This window comes from Colius striatus, chromosome 5 (assembly GCF_028858725.1).
Source record: "Colius striatus isolate bColStr4 chromosome 5, bColStr4.1.hap1, whole genome shotgun sequence".
In the NCBI taxonomy this organism is placed as follows: Eukaryota; Metazoa; Chordata; class Aves; order Coliiformes; family Coliidae; genus Colius; species Colius striatus.
In genome coordinates, this window is record NC_084763.1 from 36,195,152 (window position 1) to 36,221,604 (window position 26,453).

Sequence of the window (26,453 nt, forward strand, 5' to 3'; positions counted from 1 at the left end):
TCCTTAGATCTCTAGAACCGGGGGTTGGACTAGATGATCTCTAAAGGTCCCTTCCAACCCCTACCATTCTATGATTCTATGATTCTAACTAAGCACTTGCTAAAAAAGAACTGAAGCTCTATCAGCAAACCAGTATAAAGTCTTTGCACACAACATGCAGCTGCTGTGTCTGAAAAATAGCCAAGAATTTCAATGGTAGACTGTAAAAGAAGTAATATTTTAGAAAATAATTTCTAATTGCATTCAAGCTTATAGAACTTCAAACTTGAACCCACTTAAGAAAGGACAGCTCCCTGGAAACCTTTGTCTCCCTCTATGTATTCTGTTCTTCAGATCTCTGAAGGTTGATGTTTTCAGTCTTGCTCCTTTTAGATGGACAAAAGGAGAGAAATAACACATTTATGATGATCAATAAATATTTCAGGGATTTTTAATCCCAACTGATTTTACAGGTGCTCAAAGAAGAAGAAGTAACCAATAACTGTTTCATTTTTGTATAACTATAAAAATTTTCTCTGAAACAGCCTTCCTCTGCTTTATGAGACTTGTCAACTGCAGGTTAGATCACAATACATGGAAAAGCTGTTTGGCTCTTTATTCAGCTGCATATTGCACCTTTGCTTTAAAACTCTGAATTTATCATTTATTCCTCTCAGTTGCTGATGTTGATCTAAAGTTTTGTGAGGAAGGCCTAATATACCTTTTTATAGATCTTGAATAGGACTTGAAGTATATTCCACCTACTTTTGCCCTTTCCTGGTCATCAACACCACTTGTCCCAGACTTAAATGTGAAACAATAGTAAATAGTGCAGTAAAATTGGATGTGATTATTGATGGAACTCCTAGCAGCATTTACAGTACTTGTGACTAGACATCCATATCCAAATAGCATCCTTTCCTAATACCTAGTTTCCTCTTCTGAGCACTCATTTCCCTACTTAGAGAACATTTAAGCTATAGATCTGCCTCTAAGTGCAATGTTTTAGGGGTTGCTCTGTCTGATTATCTGGATGGAACATTTCCTGCATGCTGGACAGCCACCAGTTGGCAACAATTGGGACTTAAAACCATACCTTGAAGGCTTGGTTGATTACGTATGCCTTTTACTAACTTTATATAAAGTGTCATGGTTTAGCAAGGAGCAGCTTTTGCTTGGTAACAGGGGGAGGGGGTTGCAGTGAAGACCTGGTAAAGAGTTTGTGGACTCTCCGTTGGCTCCTGGGTTCACACCCACCTCCGGCCCGGCTGGGCCAATCTGGTGCCTCTGCCATCACTATTTAGGAACGGGAATTTGAAGTGCTGGCAGGAGGTGTAAGAGTGATACAAGATGGAGGCGACCACACGGACCCCACAGTCAGAGAAGGAGGAAGGAAGGAGGAGCACCAGACCAGAGACCCCATTGCAAGCCATAGTGAGAATGCAGCTGTACCCCTGCAACCCATGAAGGGCAATGGCAGGACTGAGAGCCACCAGCAGCTCCGTGTGAGTGCACCTGGACGGGCGAGGGAATGTGTGGGGAGATGGCCATGGCCCAGGCCGTGCTGGAGAGCCTGTGTGCTGCAGAGCAGATCCACACAAGAGGCAGAAAGAAGCTGCAGCTTTTGGGATAAATGCATGTCGGAGCAACCTGTGCAGAGCTGCCGTGTGTGTGTGAGGTACCCCACGGACATACACGGAGGAGCCCATCTGCCCTGAGGACAGACAAACAGCAGAAGCTATGAAGAACAGACTGATTGAAAACCCCACTCCCTGCCTCCCTGAGCTGTTCGGGGGGGAGGAGGTAAAAACACTGGGATCAGGGCTCTGAGCCCGGGAAGAGGGGAGGAGTGGGGAGAAGGTGGTCTTAAAGGGCTGGTCGGACTCTTCATTGTTGTATCACTCTGTGTTGTTTTATGTTTGTTATCTTTTGGGGTTTTATGGTTATGCTTTATTTGGTGTTGCATTAAATTTTTTTCTGTTTTCTTCCCCAAGCCAAGTAGCTTGGTCTGTTTTCTCCTGGACCTTAAGGGGCAATTAAGCTCTCCCTGCTCTTTAGCAATCCTCAGGTCTTTGGTATTTGAGGCTAATCATGGTCTTTTGTTCCCTGATGGGCCTAAACCGGGACAATAAGCACTGACCATCAGGTATTCACTACTATTTTCCCAGGGTAATTTGACATGTATAAATCATCTGCCATAACTTATTTATTGTTCATTTAAGCTTAGGCCCATTTACAGACACCATGCACACAAGAGATCTCCCTCCTCTTCTGTCTCACTCATGCAGTCTAATGATAGGCTCTGTAAAGGACTGTCAGCATCCTCTTTCCACTGTTCTCAGCAACATTCCCCTCCCTATGGAGCTCCCTGGGCTTCCTACTCAACACTTGCACTGCTCTAACCTGCCTTTCCTTCAAAGCTTCCCCTAAGGTTCATGCCTTCATCCTGTTACCTGCATACATAGCACTGGTCCTCCATAACCTAAAGCACTCTGGTTTCCTTTCTTTTCCTCACCTGGCTCACCAGAGAGATGTCAACTCTGTACCAGCCAGGAGCCCCCACCATCCACTGGACTACCAGGATGCAGCACAGAATGCCTTCCCTTTGCTGAGTAAAGACCAGGGCAGGGGAAGCTGCTTGCTAATGCAGCAAGCAGTGCACTGTACTATGACTTCTGCCCTCTCAGCAGTCCCCAGTGCTTCATCTCCCATTTTCAAGGGGTCAATACAGAGAGCAGGTAGAAATAAATCAAACAAAAGAGGAGACTGAGGGGGGATTTAATTAATGTTTACAAATATGTAAATGGTGGGTATCAGGAGGTTGGGATATCCCTTTTTTCTATTGTATCTAGCAACAGGACAAGAGGTATTGGGATGAAGCTGGACTAGATGATCTCTAAAAGTCCCTTCCAATCCTATGATTCTAAGAAAAGCTCCTATGGCACTCATCTGAACACTTCAATTCATTAACAACCAACAGTGTATTTCCAACATGCCTAAGTTTAAATGCAGGAGGCAGCCTGAAATTAGGTCTTTTAAAATAAGCTTTTGAGAAAGACATCATCAAATGTTCTATGAAAATGTAAATATATTGCCTCTATTACTCTCCTTTCCTCCATTAATTTTATAATTTGATCATGATTTGTTTGTTCTGGTTTCTTTCTTTCTCAAAAATCTATGCCAATACTGGCTCAGCTGTCCTCTAAGAATTTATGTAAATGACAGTGCCTTTAAAGACATTAGTAGCTGTTTTACTAGTTTATTTGGGACTGAATTAAACATTCACTGAAAGCAGCACAGGAAAACGCCTGTAGTAATCATGTGCCTTGCACTTAAAAAGTTGACAACCAATTCAGCTGAAGAGTTAATAAAAATCATTTTACATATCTCTGAAAGCCCTAGCTTTGAAAATACCTAGCTTTTAAAGAAAATGGATTTAAAAGAATACAAAAAAAAAAGTTTATTAAACATTTTTGCTAGTAAAACAGGCTGGAACTTGTGAAATTAAAGAGGTCTTCCAACCTTGAAAATTCTGTGAAAAGTTTTACAACCAGCATTACTGATTTTCACTTATAGGGGTGGAAGGAAAGGAAGAAAAAAAAAAGGAAAATAAAACGCCCTCCAGCAACAACAAAAGCCTTTTGTGATTAAATTTGAACAGGCTTAAATGTCATAAATAAATGAAACCAGTGAAATATTACAGTGTACTGATAGTTTTGTCTTTAAAAAATCTTTTGCTTTGTATTATTGAAAAATAATAAAAACATAGTGTAAAATACATTCAACAGTTCTCACCATGAAGTTGCAATAGTTTTTTCTATGTAAGAGAGGAAAATCCATTTTAAGACAGAATTTTTGCCCCTCTGCCTTTGCTGTCCCTTGAAAGAATCATGGAAACAGGAAAGCAGAAAAATGGTCAACTTTCTATGTAACAGTTCTTTTTTAGAGGTGAAATAGAAAATCTGCCTGATGGACGGTATAGACAAGATCTTACCTGGAACAACTCTTCACAACTTTGTTCATTGCTAGTTGTCAGTAAATCCTTCCAGCAGGTCTTTGTCTTAAGAAACATTTCAGATTTCACAGATAGAATAATAGGAGAACAAAAAGTCACCTTCATGGATTAATAAATCCATAGGTTTAAACAAAGATAAAATTGTGAGCTAACAAAGTACTCTCAGATACAGCTTTTGTAAAAGCTTATAAAGCAAACATGGAAATCTGGAGCCTCACATGCATTACCATGAGTTAGAAACCTGTTTATATCTAATTATAATATCAATATTTATTGAGCTCTAATTAAGGGTCATAAAGATTCACCTTATTCCTTCAACTTATGCTTCTAATTTTATCAATAATTTGTTATCAACTGATACCCAAACACATCTTATTAATATAAGATAAACAACATCCTGCCTTGATAGTGTCAAAGTTAAGCAAAACGGTTGGCAAGAAGGAAATCCTGTTTTTCTCTAAACATTCCCTTCTAGGCTGAAATCAAATCTTTAGACAAAAGAGGCCAGCATATTAACCACTCTACAGAAAAAATCTGCAGAAAACTTTAATGTCAATAAAAAACATTATATTACTGAAACAGAAATGCATTCAGATCCAAAACAAGCTACAAGGCACCCACAGCAGAGTGCTTAATGAAGGAAGACAGAAAATAAAACTTAATCTAAAGAAATGAAACATAGAAAATGTACAATTATATATCTTAGGTCCAGGAAGACATACATAAACATAGCTAAAAGAAAACGTTAATTGAGCACACAAAAAAAATATAACTAAGGGAGAACTGGATTCTACAAGCAGGAGTGAACCAGAAGATATGGTAGTGTAATTGTATAAAATAATAACATAGTATGTCAAGTATATGTCATTCCTTTCATTACCTAATGTCGTGGTTTGGCCCAGCAAGCAACAAATCACCACGACAGTCTTTCGCTCGGTGCCCCCCATTCACATCCACCCTCATTAGGACAGTAGAGGCCCCAGTAAAATGGGAGTAAAAAGATTATCAAGGTTGTTGTGGATTGAGACAAGGGCAGGGAGAGCTCGTTGCCAATTACGGTTCCAGGCAAAACAGACTCCAGTACTCGACTTAGAGAGGAAAGTAGGAAAATTTATTCTACCACCTACAAGAAATAGAACAGAACAAAAAGCAAAAAGAGATTAGGATGACGAGAAAATTACAACCAGCACTTTAAGATCTCCCTCCCCTATCCTTCCTTTTTTCCCAGGCTCCCCATCTCTCTACCTCCTCCCACCTCAATGGCTCAGGGGGGCAGGGAATGGGGGATGTGGTCAGTCTCTCACAGATGGGCTGTGCCGCTTCTCTCTTCTCAGAGGAGGATGACTCCTTGCATTCCTCCCCTGCTCTGATATGGGTTCCCTTCCCTGGGACACAGTCATTAATGAACTCCTCTGGTGTGGGTTCTTCCCAGCAGCTGCGGCTTTTGCTTATACGACTGTGTCCTCACGTGGGACACAGTCCTTATTGAATGTCTCAGGAGTGGATTCTTCACCATGGTTGCAGTTTCTGCAGATACAGGGTCCCTCACATGGGACATGGACTCTTCTGGGCATAATTTTAATGAGCTTCTTTGGCATGGATTCCTCTCCACAGTTACAGCTCCTGTGAATATTGGGTCCCTCCCATGGGAAACAGCCTCCTCCAGCCATAGTCACTGCCCCTGACACGGGGTTCTGAGCAAAATGAGTCTCTGCCCGGATACGAGTTCATTATCAAAACAAGTCTCTGCCATTGATGTGGGGTCTTTAGCAAAATACAAACAAATCCACTAGTCCTCTCTGAAGGACGCAGGGGAGTCTCTGCTCCAGTACACCTCCTCCTCACTGACCTTGGAGTCCGCATGCTTGCTTCTCTCTCTTCACACTCCTTGCACCACCACCAGCCAGAGAAGGAGAGACAAAAGAAGAAAAAAACAGGAAGAAGTCTCCTTTTCCGGCTTTTTAAAAAGTGATTGTGGAGGCGTCCAGTTGGGTCAGCTCCAGAAGTGGGTCTGGCTCAGAGCTGGGGAGTTTCAAGCAACTTCTTACAGCAGCCATCTTCACAGCCCCTTCTCCCCCTAACCAAAAATGTCTTTTATGTCAAACCATGACACTTAAGCATAGTGAAATTATTACAACATTAGAAATAATGCTGCACAGACCTGGCAGAACTCAAGTTTAAGACTCAGAAATTACAGATATGTTCTTCTTTTACTCTTTAGGTACCAGTAAGCTAGGCAAAGTCTATGCCAGAAGAAAAACTATAAAACAAACATCCCCCTGCCAAAAAAAAAAAAAAAAAAGGCATCAGCAAAATCAGGACTGATTAAAAAAGGCAGAAAGAGAAATGAATAAATTGAATTTTGTTTACATGTATTTTTCTAAACTACATGTTTTAGAATCAGCATACAAACTTGTGAGCTCTCTCCAACTTTTTTAGTTGTATTAAAAATTACCATACTAAATCTGATCTTCTTATATTGCTTCACTGCTGTGTAAAGAATCATTGCAATATTCTGATCATCTGGGTAAAATTTAAGAAATATGGAAGAAATGATATTATGTATCTTTAAAACTCAGAACAGAACTGCTTCTCAATGATGTCCAATGATAGGACATGGGGCAAGCTAGAACATAAGAGGCTCCACTATGAGTGTGATGAAGCACTGGAATGGGCTGCTCAGATGGGTGGTTGAGTCTCCGTTTCTAGAGATATTCAAAACCTACCTGGATGAGTTCCTGTGTGACCTACTGTAGGTGGTCCTGCTCTGGCAGGGAGGTTGGACTAGATGATCATTCAAGGTCCCTTCTGAGATTCTGTGATTCCCTTTCAACAGGTTGAATGGGGCTGGACAGGGACTCAGCAGAGGGGACAGATAAGAGACAGAATTTGCTGTGATGAACACTTGGCCAAGGAGCAAGAGTGGCTTGAAGGAAAAGTTGCTGAACACACAAAAAGAGCATGGCTGCAAGCGTGGCTTGAGAGTGAGTGGACTGGTGATGCAGGAGACTTGAGGACCAGGAGGATAGCAAGTTGCTCCACTGCCTGCTGAAGCTCAGAGCAGTGCAGCTGTTTCTGTGGTAGATGCAGTCTTTGGTTTCTAAGATGGAATTGTCCAACCTGAGGTTAAATCTGGTACTTTGGAAGTTCCCAGTATTTACAGAAGCCATAAGGTTATCATATTTTCATTTGTATTCAAAATATCCTTTCATTAAGCAGCAGTTTAGATTGTGTGGTAATTAAAGGGGGAATTTCCTCAAACCAGTTGTTACCCACACCTTAACCTCCTTTTTTCATGCTACCATTGCCTTCCCTCTATATCAACAGTCCTCTGACATTCAAGCTCTCCCCATAACTGCTTCTGTTTTTCTTCATGTTATCTGGATAAGAGAACTATCTGGGGATTTATTTTCTATTTATTTTCTATTGCCAGTATCTCCAGAGCTAAGGCAAGTTGTCAGAGATTCATATCAAACAGACATTATAAAATTATTGATTCTTTTTCTCAAACCTAGTGGAAATAAAGAGAAATTGTCCATCCTCATACTTCTCTATAGAATCAAAGAATCATATAGGTTGGAAAAGACCTTTGAGATCATTAAGTCCAACTATTACTCTAAGACTACTGAATTCCAAATATTTCAGTTATTCCTAAAATAGGACTACTGTAAATTATTACCTTTCAGTAAGTTGTAGTTCATGTTGACATTTAAATATTACTAACTTATATGTGTTAGTTCCCTACATAGAAAAAAAGAAAAAGAAGAAAGGAAGATGACTTTTTCACAGTGCTTCTAAGTACAAAACAGACATGCTTACAAAAAAAAAAAATCTGGAAACAAATTAAAACATATATTATAAATTTTATAAAGAAAATACACTGATACAAAAGTATTAAAACATACTGTTGCAGCTCCAAAAATAGCGTTCACTTAGGAATTACTTACCTAGATGGAGAAAACTCATTATCAACAGGCCATATCACAAAAGTACTCAGGCTACACAAAGGACTGAACATACAAGAAAATCATATGAATTACAGATTAAAAAACGATTGGAACTTCTTGCAGCAACCAAGTGTTACAGCAATACTTGTGGGTGCTCTAAAAAAGAAAGTAATGGAAAGAGATGTCTCCTGTCAAGATAGATTTTTTTCCCACAATGTTGCCTACTCTAATTTTAAATGCCTTAAAGGATGAAGCTTTTAAAATTTCTCAGTGTCAGGTAGTTGTCTTGTTATTGATCTCAACTGCCTCTTTATTGAATTACGTCCCATCACAACCAGTCACATTACCTTTGACACATTTTACATGCAGTACCAAGACGGTCTTACCCCAATCAATGCAATGAAGTTAACCACATTCTTGCTGCCTCCCAGGTATGCATATAATTCTTGTTTCTCCTGGTAGCTGTCATATTACAATTACACATTTATTAGCCAAACTATAAAGTTGCAGTTTGTGCTTTTCACTTTCACTTCTGTCTGTCCACCCTCTTAATGATATCTGCTCAAGGATATGGAACTGCGCATACATATTCTAGAGTGTTGCAGAACATCCCAAATTTATGATTTGGTACATTCTCTAAGGAGATGGTAGTCACTTCTTAAGGGGTGAGAACAAACATCTTGTCAATCCTCAGATTTGTTGATTTGCTGATAATATGGACAAGGTAAATAAATATAAGTAAATGACAAACTAATTGACTACTCTGTGGTTGCTTGATGTTCAGGTAAAAAAAAAAAAATCCCTCATCTACATGTATATAAAATGATACCATTTTGGTTCCTCCTTGCAATGCTTAAGTTGAATTCAACCTCAGCTCAGGGTCTTAACACATTTGCAGTAATATCTTGAAATGAAAAGTTGTTTTGAAGCATACAATAGTAATCACAACACTGTCATGATGATGAGGTGCAGATATAGGTGTTTAGGAGTGGTCATTAAGTTAAGCACCAAGTCTGAGATTTGTCTTCCAGAAGTGTAGCTCTTTAGAAGCTTAAGCATTATTGAAGTGAGGCAGCTACATCAACAAAGACAGTCATTCCTTCCATTCTAAAAGACATCCTTCTCCGTGAACTACAGATGGAACCAGAGTAAGAAACAAGCAGAAGAAACACTTCCTATGTGACTCTCTCTCCCAAAGGATACAAATAAAAAAATTAGTCCTTGAATGGAGCAGGTATAAGTTTTCACTTGTACAGCATTACTCCCATTCACTGAAAATTGGACTTTGTGCTTTCTGCCTAGTCAAACAGATAAAAATTTTTAAAAAAACACTTCAGAAGAACAAGGCCAAAGGAATATGCCAAGCATGAAATGGCAGAAATTCTCTGAACCTCTGAGAAATAGGAACAGGGGACACTATTCCTGCATTATCACTTAAGCTTGGCCAGCCATTTTGAAATCTTCCTCTCCAATCTTTTCACTACAATCATACTACATTAGCTGTGGTTCTCCCTCTAAATGAGCACTTCAAGTGAGTCATCAAATGCTAGATTTTTCTTGAAATTTGAAGTTTGGAATATCTTCAGCTACCAACATAATGAATCATATCATATACTGCACATGCTACATGGCCTCTTCTGGGTCTTGAAATTGTTAAGTACTGTAGATACAAGTTCTATGTAAATACATGTAGGAATTTAAAAAATGGGGAAAAAAAATGCAAAAGCAGTGACTCTTTTCTGCCAAAAATGAGAAGACACCGGTTTTAACAATGAGCATCAGAGAGGAAATTCCACCATCCAAAATTTCACCTACATCAGTGCTGGAGTATAAACACTTCACATTTTTCCACTGTCTGCCTCATCTAAAAAAATACTCTGCTTTAAATTTTTTTGATTTATAAAGGAAATATCTTTGGGATTGTATTGAATTTAAAAGTACTTCACACAATGACCTGTTTTTCTATGGGCATGTTGTTACCAATATGCTAAGATTTACAAGCATGTCTCCCAGTAAACTTAGTACGATCTCTGTGTTTGGTAAATGCCAAAAGAAATATTTTAGCCTTCTCCATTTTCCCATACTGGAGAATTAGCTACAGAAGAAGAAATGTTTCTGATTTGTTCAGCTATTGAGTGTTGAAGAAATAATTTTTAAAATATGGAAAAAAATAGGAAAAAATATATATTTAACTTCAAGTAAGACCTTCTTAAATCCGCTTCTATGGTTGCAGTGGCACACAAAGTTTTTCATAAAGCCAGTAAAGATGTGTATTTTACATAATTCTTCAGTTATTCTTTTAGAAAACAATTGATTCCCTACAAAGCGTTTCTGTGGCTCTTAATGAAGACTATGGCACAAATGTGATATAGGATTCAGGAGCATAACTGATCTATAGAATTAATACAACCAGTAAAAATACCTCTGTCATTAATGAAATTCTCCTTTTCAGTTTCTTCTCTTGAAGAACAGATAAAAAAAAATAATTTGTAAGATTTACCAGACAGAAAGTATTTTATCATGTTCCTGCCCAAATCTCTGTCTTGGAAATAGACTGTGTGGAGAAATAAGAATGAGTCCCCGTGTTTAAGGAAGTCAAGAAGAATTATACAAAAAGTTGAAGAGCTTGGTTAAAAGAAATACAGCCTAATTTAGTTTGCCATGCTTTTATGAGGAGGCATAAGTGGGTCTGTCGTTACAAAACATCTAGAAGAAAGAAGGATGTGTTGCCTGACAAAAACAAGGCCACGGGAGGAGGATGGGAGTCTGAAAAGCACCCTCATGAGAGCTAGGAGAAATCAACTGACCATCCGTCTTACCAGCAAAGCTGAGAAGATAAAAATCACATGAACAGGACTGTGGATGATGCCTCTGAAGATCTGCAAGAAAAGGAATTTTGGGCAATTTTCATTGAAATTTCTGGCATTTTTCTCAAAGGAAGGAAAAAGCACAGAAAAATAATGAATATCAAGAATTAGTGCTGTGGGAAAAATATAGCATTGGTAGGAAAACATTAGAGTAACTACTAGTGCTTAAATAGGTATTCGCTCTGGGGATGGGCCCCAGAGAAGTGTGAATCAAGCCGAGACAAACGCTAGCATGGTTTATGAGTTTTAAATCAAGAAATACAGGATAAAATTAAAAGGAGATTTGCCTCATTTGCATTAGCTCAGTTATTCAGTGTGGGGGAAAAAAGAACAACAGCAGATCTCTGTAAGCAGACAAAGGTCTATGTATGGCTGTAGTTACAGGAAGACGAAAATGAGTAGGTAAGAATATAACTGCAGATTAACAGAGAAATTTGAAAGTACAATAAGGGAAATGAAAATATTAATATTGATGAGAGCAGTAAATGTGCAATCAACACAGATTATGAAAGAAAAATTCCAGTCTGGCCTGCATAGCCTAAAAGAAGGCTAGATCCACGAATTCCCAAAGGATGTAACTGAACTGATGAAAGGCAAAGGTAACAAAATGGAGGTGTTAAAATTACTGATACAGATCTGAAGGTGGCTAGTATAAGCATAACAGAAACATTACAGCAATCCTGGCCAGAACAAAAACCATTGTGGAAAGATACTGTTAATGAAAGATTAATTTCCCCGATGAAAAAGTATTATTCTGTAAGACGGTACTGAAATTTATTGACATGACACTACACAAGAAGGCATACTAAAAATAAAGGGTAATCTGAATAAATAAGTCCATTGGGTTTCAGTATCAGTCATGTTAATGAATACGGTGCCCAAAGATGAGGGCTAATTGTGGAGAAGGTAGAGAAAGGTTTTATCCCACCTGAACTGGAAACAAATCTAAATGCTTTTGAGTACTTCAACTGATTACTGGCCTTGCTTACTGTGTCAATGTGGACTTCAGAGTGCAATGGGACAAAGTAAGCCAGGAACAATGTCTAACGAACAGGAAGTGGGAGAAGCATCATCCAGAATTTGAACAATTTTTAATTATGCCAAGAAGATTTAAAAAGACAAGAAGGTGTTAACAGCTTTGAAGAGAACATAACTTTTCTTCCTGTACTACAATTTGAACTGAAAGCACAAATGGCCTCAGTGGCTTAATTATTAGCTTGAAGAGGAAAAACCTTTATTATCATGCTTTCTCCACATTTTAAAGCCCTCACACTAATGTAAGTTTCAAGTGCATGATGCATTCAAGTTCTGATGAATGAAGTTAACAGGAGATCAAATTTTATGCTGGGTTTTTTTCTAAAAAGAGTAAAAGTTAGCATATTCATATCATGAGCCTAGTGAATAAGGGCAAATACGGAAAAAATATTAATATCTAGTCATTTGAAGGAAAATATTCTGGCAAACACTTCTTTCGGCATAAACAGACATTATATGGTACCTGTCATAAATGAAAGCCATAACTGAGTCGGTATCACAATGTAAATTTCTCTCACAATTTTGCTATTGGGAAAATTTAGTTCCCCTAGTTTTAACAAAACATGTACCACAGTTGGTATAATACAGGCAAAATGAACATGTACCTTGATGAAAAGATGATGTAGCAGGTTGAAAATGTATCAAATCAGTAGATAAAGCTAGATAAGAAGCTTGAATTTTTATCAGAACTATTAAATGATTTTTTGTCATTTTGGGGCAGTGACTTTCAAACCTGGGAAAGATGGGGGTTTTTTGCATATTTAAAAAATTGTGAAAATAATATACAATGGTCTCCTCTGCCAAATACCACTATCAGCAAAGACATATTTAGAAAAAGATTTTGTTTAAATACTTTACAGAAAAGAAATTAAAAGTTCCTTTGGTTTTTTTTTTTAGCATCTGCCCAGAAATGTAGGTGCTAAAAAGCACTATGGAAGCAAAAAAAGCACAAGTAAGACTAGGCTTATGCAAAAAGCCTTCCTGACAAAATACATCTAGCAATGATCAAGTATACAGTTTAAATTTTCAGAAAAATTAATGTTTTCCACTTCAGTCTGTACTTCCAGAGATTGGAAAGCCTTTGTGTGTGGGTAATTTGTCATAGTTATAGCTCAATAGGTGTCAGAAAAAGAAGTTAGGCTGGAAGGTGCATAAGTTATTAATGACTCCTATGAAAACTACAAAACTATCACAAGAGTAGGTTCCTTTTAAGTTTTAAAAATGTAAAGCAAATTGAACAAATCAATTGAAAAGAAAAAAAAAATCATAGTTTTTCCTGTGTTTTGCCATTTTTGAGTTTAACAGCAGATTTCGGGATTTCGAGTTCTAAAACAGATGTTGACTCACATATTTTTAAAAAATTGCATTCACCTTTCAGGGGAATTCCTGAGATATTGATCCTCAAAGTTTTTGTCTATAGGAACAGATAAAACTTACCTTTGCTTTCAAAAATTCATTAAAAAAAATTCTTGCTTTTAACATTAAACTCAGCAAGCTCTTCAAATTAGAAAAAGCTGCACACACATATATGAGGTGAATATCTTCGTCACATTGCTTCCCACACCACCTTTGTTCCTTCCAATATCTTTTCTTCTGCTGCTATTTCTACATCTCCATGTATTACTATTTTTTTTTTCCTGGTTTCTTCCTTATGCTGTGATTTTAATGCCTCTTTCCCAGTATTTTTTCTTATAGCTGAACATGTTTCTTGTCCTGCAAATGACCTATCTTTTTTGACAGGCAAGTATCTGAGTTTTATTTCTCAGTTAATCTTTTTGCCTCATATGGGGCTTTCAGATAATCCAAGTAATTGTAATTATAAATCATATTTTCAAAAGGCAGGATAAATATGCATACTACTTTATTTTCTATAGTTCAGTATTGCAACTTAATCTTACACTTAACGTGAACAAATAAATGTTCTTGCACATATATTAGAGACACAGAGACTTGTAAAGGACTCAATGCCACATGTGTATTTTACACAACCACGTTACAAGAAAGGACTACTTACCTAAAAAGTCTCTGGTGACTTCACTTGACTGGACAGACGATGGAGGTTTGGCGTTTCCTAGTTGCTCCATGGGCTAAATCTACTATATGCCTTAAGTTTGCAGCAGAAGACAATCCAGACAGACCTCCCCCCTAAACCCTGGCTAGCAACATTATCTGCTTCTTCCCATCTCATAAATTGATTAGTACTATTTTCTGCATTTTCACCCCCACTCTACTGCTTTAGTACTCTTCTCTCTCTACCCTTACCAAATAAACTGTCTGCATCTATATACATGACAATACAGGTATACATGACAATACAGATATACACATACAAAAACATAGACATATATTTCTGGATTCAAGCCTGACAGTAAGTATATGATAAACAGAATGTTGCAAATCACAATAGTTTTGCTACAGTGCTTAAGGTATAGTGACTATGTCACACATGGAAGACTGTAAGTGAACAGAGAAACTCAACAAAGTGACTACTACCATAGTAACAATTATTTTTTCTATTTTCAAATTATTTTACAATTATCATTTTATTTTAAAATTATTTTTTAAAATATTTTTAAAGTATCCCTGATTCTTTGCAGACCACATAAGTGTAATATCCTGAAACTGTCTGAAAGATTTAGTGTAGTGCAGAAGCAACATCAGAAGCAAAGGTAGTATTACAGGTGCTGATATCAGCACTGGAAATGTTCTCAAAAGGGGGTCTGAACGGGATCATGCAAAAGAAAAGTGAACTTCTTGAATGAGAAGTGGAAGACTTTTCACAGAAAAGGATACCATAAAAGTGCTCATTTGAAAGAAAGAGAATTGAAATAGCTATTACACCGATTGTTTAATGGGAAAAAAGTTATCTTCTGGGCAACAATAATAGCACACTGACTACACAATAAAATACTCCACTGTGTGACGAAGATAGGGGTATTTTTATATCATGACATTCAAGTTTCTGTACTGAAAGTTCTGACACACTTGGGATAAAAACCATGCTTAGAGTAACCACTACAAAGCCATTATTTCCCATAAAGCTGAGCCACCAGGCAAGGAAATGGAAATGCCACCATAGAAGTACTTTTCTGTGCTGTAAAGTCACTGTGAATGCAAGGGTAAGTAAGTAAACTGGTAAATCCTAATCATTCAAATATTTTACATGGATTTGCAGACTTCTGCTATGGAGGGCTTAAATAAGTAAAGGTCTCTCATAGCCTTATGATAGCTGAAGAGCCTGACATCTCCTAAAGCACTGAGGAAAGAGTCCTGAAAAAACCCAGACGAGAAAGAAATTAAAAGAACAGTTATTCACAAAGAATGCCTTTGCTCCTTTCTCCAAACAAACAGACAACCAAGCATTCACTCACAAAAAAAAAAAAAAAAAAAAAAAAAAAAATCTACCATGGCATGCCAGATGGACTGAAAGATGAGCAAAAGAAACTGAAATTATGAAAATTACAAAATGCTCACTCAATCATCATGAGGATTTAGCAAAGCAAGTTCCATCTAGCCTTTCCTATCCACAGGTCGTGGGAGAAGAAAATATGCATATGTATCATGAAATACTGTTTTACACATCATAGTGAAAAGGAGAACAGGTCTTACCTACATGCCTAACCACTCCATGTCTCTTCTGTAGCTCAGAGAAAGGCTGAGCTGGCATTACATATTTTCTTCCAAAACTTTGGCAGCACTCTGCTTGGTTTAGGACTTTATTAAGCTGTAGAGTACTTCCTCTAATCAGAGTGAGGAATACTGTTGCCAATGGACTTAGTTTTATGAGGAAACATTTAAAAAGCCATCCTGACATTCAGAAGACATAAATGTTAGTACAAATTGAGCTGCAGCACTCTGCACTTCTCATTCATTTTGCCAGGTACTGGAAAACAATTTGCCTGGGGAAATGAAGCAATAATATCTGAAGGCCTGATTTCTCAGATGTGTTAATACATACAGCTCCAGATGTTAGCACAGGAATCTGCAGTGTTCACTGGTTCTGAAAATTGGGCTGTGAATGTATAAAGCCTTAACACGTGCTTGTCTAAAAGGTACATAGTAGATGAACAAAAAGCAAATATAGTGCTTTCAAAATAAACCTCACTTTGCCTCTTCTTTGGGTGAAAAATTACAAATGAGCGTTACAGTTGAAATGAACACTTGAGGAAGTAAATTTCTGTAAGCTTTCTTTTAATTTACATCTGTTGATAGAACAGGCTTATACTTAAATCATTTATACTTCAACAACTTACAAGGAAAATGTCTTCAATTAATATCTGACTTCTGCTGTAACTTCTCAAGCAGTTGCCCTGGAAATGTAAGACTTGCCTCTGGCCACACAGTTAATCTAAGTTAAGCTGTCTCCCCAGTCTTGTAGAAGCTTGTCTTGCTTTGACATTTTGCAGTCTTCTATGTACTTTGTACATAGATGACTGTATATATACAGCATGTAAGTATAAATCCTTCATTATATACAGTGAAAATATACACACAGGCAAGGGTATTCTTACTTATAAAAAGTACTTCTAAACATTTACCTTTGCTTTGTAAGTGCCAGTGGTAGGCACTAAGTTTTCATCTCAAAACCTAAGTTTGCTTCTAGGCACATGAAAAACTCTCCGTTGGCTCACTGTTCGTAATAACCCTTTTCAGACTTCTGAAACATATTATGTCTTAGTAAGTCCATTCAAGACTCCATGTATTTGAGTTTCCATACACATTGCAGAACCAGAATAGACCAACTGGATAATGAGTACAGTTTGCTACCTTTCCTGACAGTGGTCTCAAACATAAGCACAAGAAATACCACAATGAGCAGTTACAGAATGACAGGTTTTAAGTTGCTTTGTGTATTCAGTCCTACTTCTCCTGTCTGTTGTTTGGATCGTACAATCCCAGTGTAGACTTGAACTCTTCTAAAGGATGGCTTCCTTGGTACCTGTTCCTAGCAAAATGAAAATTTATATTTCTTTTGTCCACATTCAGGTTCTTTAATAACATCCTCTTGACGCAAATCCATCAGATAAAATAAAGGCTGATATGTTTTTTCATCAAACTCTAAACAAAGTATTTTCCAAATACTTTGAAAATAGAGGAGTTCCATGTATAGTTCTACTTACTTAACATTTTAGAATGGAATAGAATAGAATAGAATAGAATAGAATAGAATAGAACTGTTTCAGTTGGAAGGGACCTACAACAATCATCTAGTACAACTGCCTGACCACTCCAAGACTGAACAAAAGCTAATAGTTGTCACAGGCATTGTCAAATGTCTTTTAAACACTGGCGGGTTTAGTGCATTGACCACCTCTCTAGGAAGCCTGTTTCAGTGTTCCACCACCCTCTTGGTTAAAAAATGCTTCATAATGTCGTCCAAGTCTTCTCTGGAAGGTTAAAAATCAAGGCACTAAATTAAAAGTCTAAATTCTACTATCTTTTTTAAAAAATTGTTTTTAACATAGCTTAGATTCAAGACCAGAAACAAAGAATACTTGGAAGAGGAAGAATTAAAAAATCCATATGATAAAACAAAAATCAACATAGATAAATTATATCGCAGTTGCAGTACTTTGGTTGTCAGGCAATTACTACCAAATATGATCAACATTTAGGAGAAAAAAATGATGCTTTAAGAGAAAACATTGCCTACTTCCTTTCCTGCTTTTCACATAACGATTGATTCATCCCTTTAGTTTCATCTAATTACTACATCAGGGATACAAAACAGTAAATTATCATTTTATTTCTTTTGCTCTTATATTTGAGGTCAAATCCAAAAAAACCTCAGGCTCTGTCCTAGAATGAATGAAACACTAAAATACCTTGGAGAATTTGTGACTCAAAGGCAGCGCTATCCTTAGCATTGTTATTGCCTGGACTCTTCTGTTCTTGAATTAAACTATATGTTTCCAAATTGAAATGCAAAAAATAATAACTGTCTCCCTGTTATTCAATCCAGAGCATGAGATTCAGACCTGACCTATCCAATTCCGTGTAAATTCAAAAGCAATAACTCTCCAGTTTTTGCTTGCCTCCATATTTGAGAAAATCAGAAATAAAACTCACTAAATTAAAAACTCAAAGAAACTAAGAAAGCGTTCTAGCTTGAAATCTACCAATAACTTCTTTTTAAGTATTGGAAGACCTTAAAAAAACAAATTTTATACTTGTGAAAATTGCAATAATTTTATATGTTTCCAAGTGTCTAATAATTGTAAGTATTAAAATAAAAATTATTAACATAGTTTAATAGTCAATTGAACATACTTGAAAGAGTTCACACATTTTCAAACATTTACACTATGTATGCTGCAATATATTTCAGCCCCTACATTCATAGCTCTTTGGTTTAATGTCTGCACCATGAATGTAAAAAAGATGGCACACAGTACTAGGATATCAATTGCCTACTTGGAGAATGATTAATTTAAGACAAATAGATGCTGGCTTCAGGTGCACCATATCATATTTCATATCCCAAAATGCAGAATCAGTGTTTCCACTCAGATGTTGTAAAATGTGCAGGAATCATTCTTTTACACTCAGAAACCCCAGTGCATCACAGATTTAATCTTGCTCTTGTGTAGTCTGTGTCTGAATTTAATTTTACTTCTGCCATCAGCTTAACGGACAAAAAATGTTTCCTATTTATTTTAATACATAAATTTTAAGCTCATGTTATTCTGAATTTATCCCACTTAAATTTCTTGGTTTGATAGCAAACACTCCTGAGAGACCATGAAGCAGACCATGGGCAGCCTTCAAAGGGCTGTGGACTGCTGACAACTCACAGCAGGGCAGAGGATCTTTCTGTAGGTGACCACAACCTTTCTCATTTACCATCCACTGCCTCTCAGGAAGAACTGGGATGGACAAAGAGTAGTAACTCATAGTGAACTGTTCTGGTTTAGCAAGGAGCAGCTTTTGGCTTAGTAACAGGGGGAGCGGGTTGCAGTGAAGACCCGGTAAAGAGTTTGCAGACTCTCCCCCGCTCCTGGGTTCAGACCCACCTCCGGCCCGGCTGGGCCAATCTGGCGCCTCTGCCATCACTATTTAGGGGACGGGAATTTGGAATGCGAGGCAGGAGGTGTAAGAATGATACAAGATGGAGGCAACCACGCAGACCCTTCAGACAGAGGAGGAGGAAGGAAGGAGAAGCAATAGACCAGAGACTCCTCTGGAAGCCGTGGCGAGAATGCAAGCTGTGCCCCTGCAACCTATGGAGACCCATGGCAGGACAGAGAGTTACCAGCAGCTCCGTGTGAGTGAGCCCGGATGGGTGAGGGACTGTGTGGGGAGACGGCCATGGCCCAGGCCGTGTTGGAGAGCCTGCACGCCGCAGAGCAGCCCCACACGAGAGGCAAAGAGGAGCTGCAGCCTTTGGAATAAGTGTGCGTCAGAGCAGCCCGTGCAGGGCTGCCATGCGTGTGAGTTACCCCACGGACTTGCAGGGAGGACTGGCATGGAGTTCACCCGTCCTGAGGAGGGACAAACGGCAGAAGCTACCGGGAACAGACTAACTGAAACCTCCATTCCCTGCCCTCCCGAACCGTTCAGGGGGGACAGGGTAAAAACCCCGGGATCAGGGCTCTGAGCCCCGGGAAGAGGGGAGGTGTGGCAAGAAGGTGTTCTTAAAAAGGCTGGTTGGACTCTTCATTGATGTATTACTCTGTGTTGTTTCATTTTGGTTATGTTTTGGGTTTTTGGGGGTATGTTTTAGTTGATGTTGCATTAAATTGGTTTTTTTTCTGTTTTCTTCCCCAAACCGAGTAGCCTGGTCTGTTTTGTCCTGATCCTTAAGCGGCAATTAAGCTCTCCCTGCCCTTGAGCAATTCTCAGCCACTTCAGTACTCGAGGCTAATCGTGGTCTTTGTTCCCTGATGGGCCTAAACCAGGACATGAACTTAAGTGGAGAAGTGGCAGGTCGGGTTTTTGGCTTACACTGAGCATGGCGGAGAGGAAGGACACGTGTCCACTTAAAAGTTTAATTGCTAATGACCTTAAGCATGTCTTAAGAGTAGGTTCCTCTAAAGCACTGGTTAGTAACCTTGTTCTCAAGCATGTAACTAACAGTGTATTTGGAACAATTAGAGATGTCACAGAAGAAAAAAACCCAAAACAACAGACTGACCTTAAATTGGGGAAACTTTTACAGCTTTTCATATTAGTCAATACGCAATAAGTTAGATAAGCATCCTTTGAGTTGGACAAAAGAAATAAAGATAAAGAAAAAAAAAATCTATGTGCATTTTAATCTTACAGTGCTTTGTATCAGGCATGTGGATTCTTATTTCCTCTATGTAAGCATTAATGCAAATGGAAAGGATTCTAGTGAATAGCTTGGAAATTTGCCTACCCCATCGCAGAAAAGGTAGCAATAAAGACGTGAATATTGGAAACCACCTATAGAGTTGAGAAACGATTTTACTCCTCATTCCCATTTATTTTCTTCCCAACGGTATTCCAGATAGGGAACTAATTAGTACTGCACAGTGAACTGAGTTTTAAACATTTGTCCACAAGAATCAACCTGCAATTACTATACCATTTTATGTAAACTACTCAGAATCTGGCAGATGATGACAAGCTTAGCTGAAACTGCTTCTCCTAATGTATTTAATAAGCATAGTGATTTTTAATTACATACATGACTTTGTTGGTTTTAGTGTTTTTTTTCAAAATAGTTGAAGCTGCATCTTAAAAACACCAATAAGTTATGTTGCATCTGTTGTAAATCCTTAACAATAAACAGCTTGAGGAGCAGCTCTTACTTCTACCAGACAAAATTCTCTGGCTGAACCACCTGAAAAGATTCCTAGCATGTTACTCTGTCTTAAAAGATCAGATATTCTTCCTCTACCTCATGTCTTACAAAAAAAATCAATAAAAGGACATTGTACAGTTCTCAAATTATGTCCACAGGCAGAAGCAGGCTCCTTTCCCAGCTCCAGAGCAACTTAAATCCTTTAGAGTACCTTCTTATTGCTCTTCTCCTGCCTGGTGCTTGCTAACAGTTATAGATAGCGTATAGAAGTTTTACACACATCCAGGTGAAATGTGTCTACAGTCAGGAGTTTTTTGTGCATCTGGATGTAACTAGTTCATATAAACTCACTACTTGATATGTAAATCTTGGGGAGCTCAGTTCTAAATATTCTTCAACGTGGGTGAAAAAAAATGAATCAACACACAGTCTACCCTTCAGGCCAGCCAAAAGTAGACCCCATAAATCATCTATTTTACATGATTATGCAATGCACTAGAATTCTTCAAGCATTATGTTTTAAATACCAATTGTCCTACACAAACATGCAACACTTCCAAAAAAATTCACTCATGGTTTACAATATTTCAAATTCAAGATGCTGAAATTCAAGCTACATGAAATGAAAAAATGCCCACTATGGATGATACCCATATTCTTTGACATGCTACATAGGTGTAAATACACTAGATTAAAAGACAGTGTCATGGCTGTTTCTGGTAAGGAGGAAGGGGCTGTAAAGATGGCTCAAGGAAGAAGTTGCTCAAAACTCACCCCAGCTCTGAGCCAGACCCACTTCTGGGGCTGAGCCAATTAGACACCTCCATGATCACTTTCTAAGAAGCTGGAAGTGGAGAGTTCTTCCTGTTCCTTCTTCTTCTGCCTCTTCTTCTTTTCCAGCTGGTGGTGTTGCAAGAAGTTGAAAGAGAGAGAGAACCAACCATGTGGCCTCCAAGGTCAGTGAGGGAAGAGAGAAGGAGGTGTGCTGGAGCAGAGACTCCCCTGCATCCTGCAGAGAGGACTGGTGAGGCTGAGATTCGTTTGCATTTCATTAAAGACCCTGTATCAGGGGCAGTGATTCACTTCATTAAAGACCCCATGCCAGGGGCAGTCACTATGGCCAGAGGAGGCCTTGTCCAATACAACAGACCTCACATTCACAGAAGCTGTAACTGTGGGGAAGAACCCACACTAAAGAAGCTCATTAAAATTTTGCCCAGAAGAGGCCATGTCCCAAGGGAGACACTCTGTATCTGTAGAAGATGCAACTGTTGGGAAGAACCCATGCCAGATATTTTCACAAAGGACTGCGTCCCGTGTGAGGGACCCTGTATCAGCAGAAGCTGCAGCTGCTGGGAACAACCCACACCAGAGAAGTTTGTTAAGGACTATGTCCCGTGGGAGGGAACCTGTATCAAAGTAGGGGAAGAATACCAGGAGTCGTCCTCATCTGAGAAGAGAGAAGTGGCAGAGCCGCTGACCACATCCCCCATTCCCTGCCCCTCCCCAAGCCATTGAGAGGGGAGGAGGTAGCGATATCAGGAGCAGTGAGCTGGGCCTGGGAAGAAAGGAGGGATGGGGGAGAAAGATCTTAAAGTGCTGGTTGTACTTTTCTCAACCATCCTACTCCCTTTTTGCTTTTGTTCTGTTCTGATTCTTGTAGGTGGTACAATAAACTTTCCTACTTTCCTCTCTAAGTTGATTAGTGGAGTCTGTTTTGCCTGGAACTGTTATTGGCAGCGAATCCTCCCTGCCCTTATCTCAATCCACAAGATCTTTGGTTATCTATTTTTTTGCCATCTTGCTTGGGCCTCTGCCATCCTAACAAGCGTAGGGGTGAATGGGGGGCACCATGTGAGAGACCCTGTATCTGCAGAAGTTGCAACTGTAGCGAAGAACCCACACCAAAGATATTCACTAAGGACTGCATCCTGTGTGAGGGACCCTGTGTCAGCAGAAGCCACAGCTGCTGGGAAGAACCCACATCAGAGATGTTTCTCAAGGACTGTGTCCCGGGGAACGGGCCCTGTATCAGAGCAGGGGAAGAATGTGAGGGGTCATCCTCATCTGAGAAGAGAGAAGCAGCAGAAACCATCTGTGAGAGACTGACCACATCCCCCATTCCTTGCCCTCCTAAGCTGTTAAGGGGGGAGGAGGTAGAGATATCAGGAGTAGTGAGCTGGGCCCAGGAAGAAAGGAGGGATGGAGGAGGGAGATCTTAAAGTGCTGGTTGTAATTTTATCAACTAGCCTACTCCCTTTTTGCTTTTGTTCTGTTCTGGTTTTTGTAGGTGGTAGAATAAACTTTCCTACTTTACTCGCTAAGTCCAGTACTGGAGTCTGTTTTTCCCAAAACAGTAATTGACTGTGAGCTCTTCCTGTCCTTCTTTCAAACCACAACAACCTTGCTTATCTTTTTTCCTCCCATTTTGCGAGAGCTTCCGTCATCCTAAGGAGGGTTGGGGTGAATGGAGGGCACCGAGCGAGAGACTGTCGTGGTGCTTCTTTGCTAGCTGGGCAAAAACCACGACAGACATGTAACAATATAATGATGTAAGTTGTATCAGTTAGGTGCAAGGCACAGTTGGCAAACTGAAGAGATAGACATAATATTATTAAAAAACAGCACTGACATCAACAGGGCTACATGGATATAAACTTGGGAGAGCCAAGGTGAGATTCTGGACATCTATTTTCTATCTAGACATCTGTTCAGTTCTAAGAACCAAATAATCACAAAGTATCCTGTCTGTAATGTCAAGGCTACTTGGCACAAGGAACTTTCCTTATTTGTAACATGTAACATTCTCTATATTGAGTAATTATTTTTTCAAGTGGTGAGTCCCTGTTTCAAATCTTGCTGGAAAGGAAAAAGGTATAAAACGTAACAGACACTTTTTTTTTTTTTTTCTCCTAGGAAGTACGCAGACTCCATCAGATACATTGTTAAGCTAGAAAAAGATGAAGAGTGAAAATAGGAATTGCATTTCAGGCAAAAGTCAAATTATTTACTGTACAGTAAATTAAAAGGTGACTCAAAATCTTACACAACTTCAAACCAAAAATACGAAATTCACCATTCAGATGACTACAACCATTTACATGTTAAAGTCTTGCTTTCACAGAGTTTCCTTCATAGTGTACATTTTAAAAATAATTACCCAAAAATACATGAATAATAATAATGGGGAATGAGACATAACAAAATAAATAAAGGCCACCACAGAATATAGTCTAGAGATATGTCCTGGTGTAGCTATGTTTTACTTAACACCATAAAATGAGATAGTCTAATGCACCAAACTCTTCAAAATTTAAGTCTGAAAGGAAGTTTAAGATAATGAAACAAGTTTTCAAACCTTTTTGTGGGCTCAGGAAAATATTAAACACAATTTTCTCTAGTTTAAAGACTGGTGTGCTTTAAGCCCAGTTGGTAACTAAGCGCCAGGCAGCCACTTGCTCACTTTTCTCCCTCCGTAGAATGGGGAGGAAAATTGGAAAGAAATGTAAAATTCACTGATTAACAGTTTAATACTTGAAATAAATTAAAATACTATCATAAAACAATAGCAATTAAAAGGAATTAAAAAACAGATAAATAAAACCCAAGAAAAGTGGTGCCCAGTGCAACTGTTTACCATCTGCTGACAGATGCCTGAGCAGTGATTCACCCCTCCTGGCCAACTCTCCCCCCATTTTATATACTGGGCAGGACATTCTATGGTATGGAATAGTCCTTTGGCTAGTTCAGGTCAGATGTCCTGGCCATGCTCCCTCCCAGCATCTTGTGCTTCTCCTTGTTGGCAAAGCATGAGAAACTGAAAAGTTTAGAATAAGGGTTACTTAGCAACACCTGAAACAGTGTGTTATGAACATTATTCTCATAATCAAGTCAAACCATGGCACTGCACCAGCTACTGGGAAGAAAATTAACTATTCCACCTCAAACTAGATATCCTACCTTTAGTCTATAGGCCATCCCTATAAAATGTACGTAGAATTCATTTAGTCCATGACTTTGGGCTCCATCTGTATTTCAGGGTAGGAATGATGCACTGTTGCATGCTGAAGACAATTCTGGTTCTATCATCACTGCACTTGTCTGGTTCTTTCACTGCTGCCCTTTGATCGGTTTCATCAAAGTTCATTCTTCAATAATCTGGGTGATTTTTACTGTAATACCCTTGATATGGCATACAATCACCACAGAAATGATGTAACAAACCACATCATACAATTTAATGTATTGGCTAATCTCAGCCAAAATCAAGTCCTCTTGAGGTACAAATCAGAATTCCCCATACTTACACATTAGTCTTCAAGAGAACCCAGGTTCTTGAGAAAAAGTAATTCCATAAATGGGCTGCCATTTCCTGAGACAGGACTAACCAAGACCATTTTCTCTAGCATATTTTTAATGTGCACTTTAGGGACTTTATCCCCTTCTACAATACATGAAATCTTTGACTGCAGGGCAGAGCCAGGCTGAGTAGCAGATCCTCTGACACATCTAGACATTGTATGCCCATATATACAGGAAATTTTAAAATCTCTTATTGTACAAGTTCAAAAATGAAATTTCATTTGTTAGAACATTTGCATACTATTTTATAATTCAAACAATTTTTATATACAAAAATGTTTAAATTTGTTTAAAAAGTATTTTTAAATATAGCTGATTTAAAGTTGCGATAATTTGTTAAAAAAAGGAATTATGGAGAATGCTAAAAGTAGAAACAGAGATTATATCAAAACTAATGATTTCTTGCATTGAGTTTGTGCTTCTAAGTAATGCTTTAACTTTTAATTGTGCAGGTAATCCTATTGATTCATTTAACGCTTGCAAGACCAAATTTTACTTTCAAAAGGTACAATAAGATATTGAGATAGTATCCCTAAAACTATAGACAGCCAGTACATAAAAATAACTTTTTACCGAAATATCCTTTTCTGAAGCAGAAAGTCAAATCCTGGAGCACTACAAGTGGATGGTGCTGTTCTGATGAGCTAAAGCAAGCAGGCAGGAAGATGCAGAGCACGTGACACATGAGACCATCTTACAGCTTATGCCTATATTATGATTTCTAAGGATAATACTTCATTCATTTTCAGAGTCTTCCTTCTGCTGAGGGAGGCAGCAGGACCCTGTAACTGTCAGTCTACAGGAAGCAAAAAGACTGTCTCAATACAGAACTCAAGGCTGCCTGTTGCACATTTAACCAGCTCTGTGAAGAGTCATTTTACAGTCTTTCACCATCACAAGCAATGCAGAGGTCTCTAGACAGCTCATTTCTCAGACAAGCCTGAAGCATGGGCCTGCACTGAATTTTTAATTCAATCTGTTTTTACCCATTACTGCTGAAAAGCATTCTTGTCATTTAAGCTAATTTCAGCAGCCTGTTGCTATTGATAACCATTAATGTCTAGGACACAAAGAAGAAACATTTACTTACAGATTTCCAAGGTTCTCATTAGTGATGTCCTGGAACATAACACTTAACAAAATGAGATGTCTCTGGGTATTTGCTTTTCATCACAAAACACTGAATCACTTTTTGCTCTCATTTATACATGTGCTACATAAATGATTGAGATTGTCTGCATATAAATAGTGACTGAACTTGTTTTCAAAGCCAAATCTTCCCTACTCTCCAAATCACACATATCATGAGTGTGCAATTCTGAGCTGTAACTGGTGTGTGGCACAGTTGCCAATAAGGAGTTTTGACAAATCTGATTTCAGCTTTTGATTGAACAAAAAACCCCTGAGAGCTGTTTGCAATGAAATCTGTTTACATGTCATTCTTGCAGGCAGAAGTCCAGTGGAGGGTGTCCATAGGAGGG

General features: G+C 38.5%; 1 protein-coding gene across 1 annotated transcript in view; it reads right to left on the reverse strand.

The window, feature by feature from the left end:
• The window catches only part of ZNF804B (zinc finger protein 804B), a 208,712-nt gene that overhangs the window by 161,345 nt on the left and 20,914 nt on the right, over nt 1-26,453 (reverse strand). Inside the window, exon 2 of the mRNA XM_061996613.1 lies at nt 5,840-5,849. Coding sequence (XP_061852597.1) covers nt 5,840-5,849 — 10 coding nt within the window. The remainder of the gene's footprint in view (nt 1-5,839; nt 5,850-26,453) is intronic.